We start from the raw sequence: 10888 nt of genomic DNA, 5'->3' as shown, positions 1-10888 counted from the left end.
GCCTTCTTGGCCACCTGGGCACACTGCTGGCTCGTAGTCAGCCGGCTGTCCACCAACACCCCCAGGTCCTTTTTTGCCAGGCAGTTTTCAAGCCACTCCTCCCCAGGCCTGTAGCGCTGCATGGCGTTGTTGTGACCTTAGTAGAGGACCTGGCGCTTGGCCTTGTTGAACCTCATACCACTGGCCTCGATCCATCGGTCCGTAAGCCTGTGCAGATCCCTCTGCAGAGCCTTCCTACCCTCAAGCAGGTCGACACTCTCTCCCAACTTGGTGTCGTCTGCGAACTTACTGAGGGTTCACTCATTCCATTCATCCAGATAATTGATAAAGACATTAAAGAGAATGGGCCCCAGCACCGAGCCCTGGGGAACACCACTTGTGACCGGCTGCCAACTGGATGGAACTCCATTCACCACCACTCTTTGGGGCCCACCTTCCAGCCAGTTTTTCACCTGGTGAATTGTTCCCCCGTCCAAGCAATGAGCAGCCATTTTCTCCAGGAGAATATTTGGGAAACAGTATTTCCCACATTTGAGCCCAAACAATTTCAATTCGCACTACCTCCCTCTCGCCTCTGACACTGGGTATTGTGTGACACAACTGTCCTGGCTCTCCAGGCACGATGGGCAACAGTTTGATGCCTCAGCCGGAGCTTTTCCTCTTGCTGGAAATGGGAGTGCAGCAGGGTCAAGCCAAGAGGCCCAAGAAACCCAACTTCCCACAGGGACAACTGATGAAAACCTCCCATAGGCTGTGGGAGTTTCTCTTCACTGGCAGAGAATTTGTCAGTTCAGAATATACAGCTTTGCCCATTTTTCCACCCTTTTTTTAACTTGGCTTTTCTGGATTTAATCTTTTACGCCACTTTGAAACTGTTTGAGAAACTAGCTCAGCGTGTCTTTGGTGCTTCTCTCTAACCCAAACGAATATGCAGCACTAAAGTGGGTTTCCCTCCATGGAGCAGCTTTGCACAATGTCTGCTCCAAGAGGGGAAATATCTCAGACTGCAGCTGGAAATGGGTGAAGGTGTGGAGGAAAAATGTGTTGCTTCTGACACTATTTGATATGCATACAATACAAAAAGGCAGGGAAGGCTAACCACCATGAAAGAAACAGGAAAACTGCCCATCAATGAAGCTCTGCAGAAGGAGGATGGAGCCGTACATAACATGAGGTGATATCATTGGGATCAGCACCTCGAGAAGACTTCTGTAGGGAAGACTTTCACCTGCTCTAGGTGACCCTGCTCTGGCAGGGGGGTTGGACTAGACGATCTCCCGAGGTCCCTTCCAACCCTTATCATTCGGTGATTCTGTGACTTTTCAAATTCCTCAGAAAGAGGACAGTGCTGTAACCCAGCTGCAGCACTGTGTTAATGCAGAACTGGCTATTGAAAATCCAGTATTTCATTCACTTGGGCTCTACGCTTTGGCATCTTTTCACTTTGACTCCACTCCTGACACCTCTCTCATGAACCCCATAAGAATGGAAGACTAAAGGAGAATTAGGCTCAGAGCTGGCTCCTTAGGGCGTTTGGCGTGTTAATGAGCCCTCTGGTGCCGAGTTCCTGCACTGCAGATCCTGAAAGACTGAGCAAGCCCCCGGAGAAGTAAAAGCCAGAAGCAAACCTCCAGGTTTCTGGGGGTGTTAGCAGGCCCTGCTGATCTCTGCCTCTGAAGAGACCGAGGAGGGAATGAGCAGACAAAGTTCCTGTCCCTGGGGGCTGCTGAAGCAGGAAAGGATGTCAGAGACACTTGCTACAGGAAGAAATTTAAACGTGGAAGTCATTGCGAAAGCCCTTGATTTGCTTCCCCAAGCAGGATGGCCAAGGCCTGACCCCCATCCTTTGGGGAGGGAGCTCCTTTCCCTCTTGGAATGCTCAGGGCTCTGTGTAATGTGTGAGTGTGTGAAGCCGGGTACTGGTCAGCAGGAGGACACTTTGCAGGCTCTGTGGTGGGTGGGTGAGGAGGCAACGGGGTGCTGGAGCTTTAAGGAGCGAGTGCCTTCTCATGGGTCTCGGTGGAAGAGGCAGAAGCCTACTCAGGTCTGTTGGGGTGTCAAGGCCCAAAGCCATGCCCACCGCAGCTACACTGTCCCATGCCTGTGCCAGGTTCTTTAGCTCCAAAAAAAAGCTGTGGAGTTCTGTGGATTTGCCAGTTCCTGTGAGTCCCCTCCAAACTATTTGGTTTCTTCCAAAAGCGTTGTCAATGCTCATTTATCCCCCAAGATTTGCAAGCCCCAGACATGCTAGAATCCTCTATTTAGCTCCACAACCCAGCGCTGAAGTGCATATCCTCCTCATTCTGCTGCCTCAGAGTGAAAATTCAACCTCTGACATTTCAGCATGACACCCCTTGCTATTTCAGGTCCTTCTCCGGCCTTTCACACGCTCATTGCTATGCACACACTGCTCGTTCCCTGCATGCCCATGTCTCTCACAAACCCTTCCTCTTCCGCTGCCGAGATGGGACTTCAAGAGGTTTGTGCATCCTCCACACCCATGGTCTGAACTCACAGTCGTCTCAGGGAACCTGTGTCCGACTGCGGCCAGTGTTGTCCTGCCAGCTCAGGGTCTGATCTCCATTTGAGCCCAAACCATTCCAGTTCCCGCTGCCTCCCTCTTCCCTCTGACACTGGCTACTGTGTGACACAACTGCTGTACAACTCCAGGCAGGATGGGCCAAAGAGTTTAATTAGCAAATTGGGACCTTTCCCCTTGCTGGAAATGTGAACTTGGCTCTCAATATTTATGTATTGAACTGCTTTGCCACTTTGAAACTGCCTCTACAAAAAACTAGCCCAGCGTGGTTTTTTCTGTGATTGTTTTTGTTTGTTTTAACACAAATGAACATGCAGCACTGAAGTGACATTCCATAGCATGGAAAGTGGGTTTCCATAGGATTTTGCACAATGTCTGCTGCAAGAGGGGAGATGTCTCAGACTGCAACTGGAAATGGGTGAAGTTGTGAGGAGATAAATGCGTTACATCAGACAATAATTGGTATGAATACAGTAAAAAAATGTAGCGAAGGTGAATAAGCAGGAAAAAAAGGAAACCTGTCCAGTCACTGGAGCTCTGCAGAAGGGGGCTGGAGCTGTACGTAACATGAGGTGATACAAGCGGGATCATAACCTAGAGAGGATTTTTAGGCCAGGCTGTGCGAGAGAGTACCCTGACTTCACCCAGATAAACAAGAGGCTCCACAGCGTGCTGAAGCGCTGGGAAGAAAGGTCTTGGGGTAAAAGCATGAGAAACAATGGGAGAGGTTTGGGTGGCAGAGATTTGAAGTAGTCCTTTCCAGGTCTGAGAAGGCTGAGTTTCAGAGACAAGGGAAAACAGAGAAGCTCTCAAGCATGTTTTGGAATTCATGGCACTATCACTAAGAACAGAAAGAGGACAGTGCTGCAAGGGAACTCTTATTCTTCATGAGGATGAACTAAAGTTCTTTTATTTCCTTCCCGACAGTTACTGTTACTTGTCAGAGTGGGAGTCATTTTCAGTAGTTAGCCTCTGGCATGAAGTTCTTCGAACGGTGGTTTTGCTCTCACTGCTATCTCTTTGTCATCATTTAAAGATGACACCTTGTAGACAGAATTGCCCTGAATTCATGCCCGCTTCGTATATTTTCTCCCTGGTTCCAGTAAGAGGTGGAGGGGGGGATAGGGTACTTGGTAGAGGCCAAGGTACAGATCCCAGATCTCTGGAAAGGCACAAAGGAAGGCAAATTTTGCATGTGGTGTTGTGACCGGTACCCACTGCTCCTGACCCCTGGAGTACACTGACACAACACCGCTACCTGCATTTCCAGTCTGCTGAGTCCTAACCGTGCAGCAGAGATCCTAGAAGCTCTGAACTGCCTTCGTCTGCCCTGCGTTTCAGCACGTCAAATGAAAGTAACCGAGTCAAAGAGTTGGTTTTGAGCTTCTCCACAGCCTAAAGCACCGCATGGGTAAGGAGCCTGGCCGGGAAATGTAAAGAGTAATCAAAGGTAGGACGAGATACCTACTGAGCACAGGACAATGCCACCCTGAATTGTCCCATGAGCCTCTACTGTAGAAAGCCTCACCTGTACCTGACTCTCTTCTCCTGGGGCACACTGCAAGGCACAGGCTCATGGAAGGGCTTTTGGGAAAGGGGTTGATGGGGTAGCCTCTGGTCCAGCCTCTCACCCAAAGGTAGGGTTGTCAATCCCAGGGTCAGGTTGGGTGACATTCTGGGGAGCTGAAAACCTCCAAAGATGGAGATAACAGAGAGTCAATGGGTGTCCTGCTGCAGGGCAACGTCCGCCTACTCCGTTTTTCCTAATATTCAGTATAAAGCTCCATGGAGGATGCTTGCCGCTGTTGCCTCTGCCAAACATCTGCCACAGCAGAAGAGTTTGCCTCCACCTTCATCTCTCCAGGAAGATGTCACCTGCTCTTAGGCTGCCCTGTGCCTCCCCTTCAGCAGACTAAAGAGGACCAGTTGTCTCATCCACACAGCTCATGTGCTTCAGGCCCCTAACCCCATCCCGACAGACTTCCTCTGGACTTTCTCCAGTTTCTCTGTCCTCCTTTCACAATGGGATCCATCTATGGCATCCACCATAACTCCCACACCCTTCTGCCCAGGACACTCCTCAGCCAGTCGCGTCACAGCCTGTCCCAGTGCACCGCCTTTGTTCTGCCCCCAGTGCACACCTTGCCCCCTTTGCCTTATGGAACTTCAGGAGGTTTCATTTGGCCAAGTCCCCAGGTGTGTCAAGGTCCCTCTGGACTCAAAGTCCAAATGGTCAACATTGCAGGTTTTGTGGACAGTGCCTCAAACCAGATAAGAATATGGGGAATTGCAGGATCCCACAGGTAATGAAAGAGAACGATTTGCTTAATGGAGTTGCCACCTGAGTTTGAAAATCAGCACACCAACCACCTCAGATATACCCCAAGGTTGTAAGAAAAAAGAAAAGCATGGCCAAGGGGGAATGGATGAATAAGGAAGCCGTTCATTTTGGAGGGGATTTGGACAAAAAAAGAGAAGCAATTGTGGTTTCAAGGAATGAAAAGGATGTGGTCATGGCTGTCTGGGGACACCTGTGAGGCACCCTGGCACCTGATGTGAATGACTTCTGTGGTCAGAGACAACCTGAGAGCTTTCCCTAATTTGAAAAAATGAAGGGGAAGAAAGGACAGTCATATTTAGGCTGGATGGGACGTCGGGAGGTGTCTCGAGCAGCCTCCTGCAGGGCCAGACCAGTTACTGAGGGCTTTCTCCAAACACATCCTGGTCACTTGCTAGAAGAGATCCAGTGACATAAACCAAAGAAGTAACCTGGATGTGGTGTAAAAAGTCCTGCGCAGAAGGGGATCGTCACTTCCACTGTCTGTGCTCCTGCTCATACAGCCCGGAATGCTTTTGGCCTCCCTTGCTGACGGCTCATGGTTGTCCCAATGAAACCCAAGGACCACCAAAGTCTTTCCTGCAGAGCTGCTATCCAGCCATGCAGCCCCATGCCCTCTGCCATTGCACAGGATGAGTGCACCTCAAGGGGAGGACTTTGGCTTTGTCATCATTGGATACTGTGTGCTTCCTTTTGGCCCAGCCTTCCAGCCTTTGTCCTTTGGGTGGAAGCCTTGAGCTCCAGCATCATGTCTGTTCTACTCCATATGCTGTCATCTACAACTGTTATGAAAAAGCACTCTCTCGTCTCCTCTGGGTCATTACAAACACATTAAACAGGGCAGGTTGCAGGCTAGACCCCTGCAGAACCTTACAATCTACAGGCCTCCAGGCAGTGTAACACGCATTGACCATGTCCCTCCGAGCCCGCCTGTACAGGTGGGTTTAGCTATCCAGTAGCCATCCATGCAGGCATTAGCCATCCTAGCTTGGGCATGAGAGTGTTCTGTGGGACAATGCTGGAAACCTTGCTGACTTCCAGGTCAAAGATAACTACGTCTCTCCTTGCACCTAACAGTCATGGCCTTTCTTCACATAAAGCAAGTCGGATGGCCAGGCAGAGTCTCCCCTGGCTAAATCCTGTCACCTTCTCTTTCGGCCATGAAAGAATTGTGACCTGAGGGGACCTGCTCTGGAGCACAGCCTTTCACTCCCCTGCTCATCCATGGGGCATTTCTGAAAGGTGCATGCAATATTTGGGTGCCGCCAGTCATCAGGGAGTGCCCCCACTTTCAAGGATGATGGAAGGGGCCTCTCTGTGACATCGGCCTGCTCTCTCAGCTCCCTGGGATGCCACCCATCCTGTCCTAGAGACTGGTGAGGATGGTGCTTGCTCAAGTGACTCCTGACTTGATGCCCATCCACCGCTGGTTGTTCTCCTCCAGGGTCCTGCCTCAAGTCACAGAGGCCTGGGAGACCTTGCAGGGAAAGATCGAGGCAAAGAGGACATAGACAATCGCAGATCTATCCACACCTGCTGCCATGAATCTCAGCAGTGGCCACATGCTATCTTTGTTTCTTCTTTAACTTTCAGCAATTACATCAGCAGGTTCCCCTGGAGCCCCAGGGACACCTGGAGGGAGCCCCGAGGGGGCAGAGAAAGGGCTGCCTTGGGCTGGTCCTCTGCTGCTGAGCTGGGCTGGGCTCCTGGCATGGAGGGAGCTGATGGCAAGCGGGCAGCGCTGCAGAGAGACAGCTCTGCCCAGGAGCAGCTCCTCTGCCAAGCGCAGCAGGGCTGAGGGCACTGCCTGCAGGCAGCGAGGGCAGAGGAGGGAGGCAGAGAGGGTGTAAAGGCAGTCTGGGGTGGGAGGAGAGAGGAGAGCTCAGCTGGAGAAAAATCTTCCCAGCCCTGAACAGGGTAAGTCTCTGGCTGCAGGGCAATGCAGCTGCGGTTCCTGGAATGATCTCCTGAAGCTGGCACATCCCACAGCCTCTGGGATCTATCAGGAGGTCTCTCAGAGGTTCTCCAACATAGAGAAAAAGGACTTGCTTTGGAGCAGGGCTTCCCCATGGCTCTGTCAAAGGGACAGGGCACATCAGCTGCCTTCACCCGGGGATGGCTGCAGAGTGTGAAGGTGGGTGTGCAGCCAGGGGTCTGTCCTTCAGAGCAGGGTCCCTGCACCCAAGGGTGCTTTGTGCTGTGGCAGGGACTTATCTCCTGTCAGGATGAGCCCTCGGTTTCCCTGAGGAGCTGCCAGCAGCAGTGCGGGGAGAAGGTGTGGGTGGAAGAGGCAGCTCCTGGCAGGAGAGTGTCCTGCTGTCAAGGGGGTGCTGCGTGGGTCAGGGCTGCTCTCAGCTGCACTTCACCCCCAGGACATTTCTGAGGGCACTTTTCAAGGGGAAGCTCAAGGCAGGAATTATGTTACAGATAAGGAGCTTTCCTGTATTTGCATTTTATTTTTGTTTCCTAGTGAGAGAGTGGGGAGGTACAAAAACTGATAAACATTTAGGGAGTTCTGAAGTTGGAAGAAGTCAGTGAGACTCCTGAGCTGTAGCTTTGAGTGGTCAGTAGGTCTGCCAGGAACCTCCTGGAGTGCCTTCAGCCACTCCTCTGCCCATGGGCAGCACCAGCATCAGCTCTGCTGGACCCATCGGGGTTGTTCTGACCTGCCCTTTTCCACCTGCAAACAGGAACATGAACCCAGGAAGTGCCCGGCAAACAGGCAGGTTTCTGTGGGGCCAAGGGGAGTGCACAGGGGTTGGGATGGGGTCTGTGAGAGCTGACAGGGAAAAGACATGGGACAGGGAAACACCTCCCAGGAGGAGAATCTCCCGGCAGCAGGGATATGATCAGGGAATGAGAGGAAAGAGAAACCAGAAATGCTGTGGGAGGAAGGATTCAGAAAACTCCGTATGATCCCCTCCAATGCAGACCCCTTCCCCGGAGCAAGCCCCCTCACCTCCTCTCCCACCCAGCAAAGCCTCAGCCCTCAGGGCTCTGTGGTTCAAGGCATGAAGCACCTGTGAAGCCAGAGCTCCAGCAGAGCCCTGGGGCAGCTCTCCAGACACATGCCCATTTCCCTCTGCAGAACACAGGGACTGAGAGCAGCTGACAGGCACAGTTGTTGTCTGGGATGTGGCGTGAACATCTGGGTGAGGGTAACGCTGTCCTGAGTGCCCGGCTGTCTCTGCCCTGGCCTCTCTCAGCCAGACCATCACTGCGTTTTCCCTTGTTTCTCCACCTGTTTGTGATATTGTGATTGTCGTCTTGTTCTCTCAGCCAGGCTCTCTGGGGATGGGAGTTGCAGCAGCCGAGTCAGGCACCGGTCTAGTGATTTCTCCCATGAAAGTGTTTCCCTGGGAATGAAGTGTCCAAGCTCTCCTCTAACGCGTGGGGCTGTGGGCAAAGTAGTCTATGTGGCTGGGGAATGAGCTGACTCTCCCTTTCTGACATACCATCACTAGGACACTTGGGTATCTCCTTGGGGTGTCCTTCCAAGCACTGAGCTGCCCTCCAGGATGCCAGTCTGTCCTGGAGCATCCTGCTGTTACCTGAATGCCCTGTGGAGAAGCGCAGAGACGCTACGACCAAGGAAACGCTGCTGGGTTTGTGAAAGGAGCCATGTGTGTCCTTGGCGAGAAGTGGGGTGCTGAGACCTTGAGAAAGGGTGAGACACTGAGCTCTCGGCAGTGGGTTTCTCTGCTCTCAGCAGTGCCTGGTGTCTTTCCATGTCAACACGCGAGTGCGATTCCCCTCTGTCTCAGAAAGGCACAAGCAGAGGGCAGCTGGGAACAAGACAGAGGGACAGACCAGCTCCCCTCTCTCTGCACTAACCCTCAGACAATCCCCTTGCCTGGCAGGACTCCCTTTGCTGTCCCTGAATGCAGCAGAAATGGTGAGGGTTTCTGAAATGCAAGAGAATCTCCAGCTGAGATGGGAGAGAGCTGTAGAAGAACCTCTCTCCAACACTCTTGCAACTGTGGTTTCATGGCAATGGGAGTGCAGAGACGGACAAGCCCTTTTTCCATGAGGAGAGGTTTATCTGACAAATTGGAACACCAGGACTGGCCACCCCATTCCCACGAATCTGCTGCTGCAGAGCAGGGCTGACTCCTGGGCAGCCAGCGGGCAGAGGTCCCGCTCCTCCTGGCACAGTCGGCCAGAAACAGTCTGAGCTCAGGCCACAGAGCTGAATGATCTCATGGAAATGGAAAAGTGGCAGAGAGTGTGAAGTATGAGAAATGGTGTTGATTTTGCTCAGAAAAGTTGCCCCTAAATTCTCACTGTTCTTTCCTCCTTGTTCAGTGCTCCACACCCAGAGGCAGCACATGTCCAACAGCAGCTCCATCAGCCAGTTCCTCCTCCTGGCATTCGCAGGCACACGGGAGCTGCAGCTCTTGCACTTCGGGCTCTTCCTGGGCATCTACCTGGCTGCCCTCCTGGCCAATGGCCTCATCATCACCACCATCGCCTGTGACCACCGCCTCCACACCCCCATGTACTTCTTCCTCCTCAGTCTCTCGGTTCTTGACCTGGGCTCCCTGTCCACCACTGTCCCCAAAGCCATGGCCAATTCCCTCTGGGACAACAGGGCCATCTCCTACTGGGGATGTGTAGCACAGGTCTTTTTTTTCTTTTTCTGTGCTGCAGCAGAGTTTTATCTTCTCACCGTCATGTCCTACGACCGCTACGTTGCCATCTGCAAACCCCTGCACTACGGGACCCTGATGGGCAGCAGAGCTTGTGTCCACATGGCAGCAGCTGCCTGGGGCAGTGGGTTTCTCACTACTCTCCTGCACACGGCCAGTACATTTTCCCTGCCCCTCTGCCAGGGCAATGCTGTGGACCAGTTCTTCTGTGAGATCCCCCAGATCCTCAAGCTCTCCTGCTCAGGCTCCTTCCTCAGGAAAGCTGGGCTTCTAATATTAAGTTGTTTTTTAGCTTTTAGTTGTTTTGTATTCATCATGCTGTCCTATGTGCAGATCTTCAGGGCCGTGCTGAGGATCCCCTCTCAGCAGGGACGGCACAAAGCCTTTTCCACGTGCCTCCCTCACCTGGCCGTGGTCTCCCTGTTTGTCAGCACTGGCATCTTTGCCTACCTGAAGCCCCCCTCCATCTCCTCCCCAGTTCTCGATCTGGTGGTGGCAGTGCTGTACTCAGTGGTGCCTCCAGCAGTGAACCCCCTCATCTACAGCATGAGGAACGAAGAGCTCAAGGGCGCCCTGAGGAAACTATTTGAATACAATCTTCTTTAGATTAATAAGGTGTCCACTGTCCCAATGGAGCTCCCACTGCATCTCAGGAAAAAGCAGGACTAATTTTCCTTCAAATGTTTCTTTACTTTCTCTTTGTGGGTTTATTTTGTTGTTATTGGGGTTTTTTTGTTCGTTTGATTGTTTTTATATGTTTTGGGTTTTTTTATTCTAGAACTTTGTTATAATTCTTGGCTTCCTACTTCTTTTTTCCTTGACCCAAAGCCCTCATTTAGATATGGATCCAGGCTCTCTTTTTAGATAAGCTCAATAAAGATATCTGGAAAAATTATTAGTCTCAGCTCCCATCTCTTCACTACCCTCTGGAGCTGGGTGAGCAGCCCCAGCATGCAGGAGGGGTTCAGGAGGCAAATGTCCATCTGCCCCATGGAGGATCAGCCCCAGAGACCCTTGGGGCTGCCCCTGGCTGCCTCGCTGGGCACTCTGTCTGTGCCGCCTGCGAGTCGGGGCTGCTGCTTCCCTGGAGCCATGGCCTGGAGCCATGTCCTCCAGGACACCCCCCACCACCACCCTCAAGGCTTGTGCGTGCCTCAGTTTCCCCTGAGGGCATGCTGGGCAGTCTATGGGTGCCCTGAGGCCCCCTCGCCCCCGCCAGTGTCACCTCAGCCACCCAGAATGCCCCCTAAACACCCCCCAATGTGCTCTCAGCCCCCCATACACCCTCACCAATGTCCCCTTAGCCCCCCATGTCCCCTTGAAATCACTCTGGGGCCCCTCAGTCCCCGCAAGGCCCCAAAA

At 52.5% G+C, this 10888-nt stretch overlaps 1 protein-coding gene across 1 annotated transcript; it reads left to right on the top strand.

Moving 5' to 3' along the window:
• Nucleotides 1-9202: 9202 nt before the first annotated feature.
• LOC134509339 (olfactory receptor 14J1-like) lies at nt 9203-10132 on the top strand. The gene has a single exon (XM_063321818.1). It carries the CDS (start codon nt 9206-9208, stop codon nt 10130-10132), a length of 927 nt encoding a protein of 308 aa, XP_063177888.1. The 5' UTR covers nt 9203-9205.
• The last annotated feature ends 756 nt before the right edge of the window (nt 10133-10888 follow it).

This window comes from Chroicocephalus ridibundus, unplaced genomic scaffold (genome assembly GCF_963924245.1).
Source record: "Chroicocephalus ridibundus unplaced genomic scaffold, bChrRid1.1 SCAFFOLD_98, whole genome shotgun sequence".
NCBI classification, from domain to species: Eukaryota; Metazoa; Chordata; class Aves; order Charadriiformes; family Laridae; genus Chroicocephalus; species Chroicocephalus ridibundus.
Note: the sequence above shows the minus strand (reverse complement) of the source record. Positions and strands in the feature narration are given on the sequence as shown.

Coding starts and splice junctions, on each gene's coding strand:
- LOC134509339 (XM_063321818.1), top strand. CDS start 9,206: ATGTCCAACAGCAGCTCCATCAGCCAGTTCCTCCTCCTGGCATTCGCA.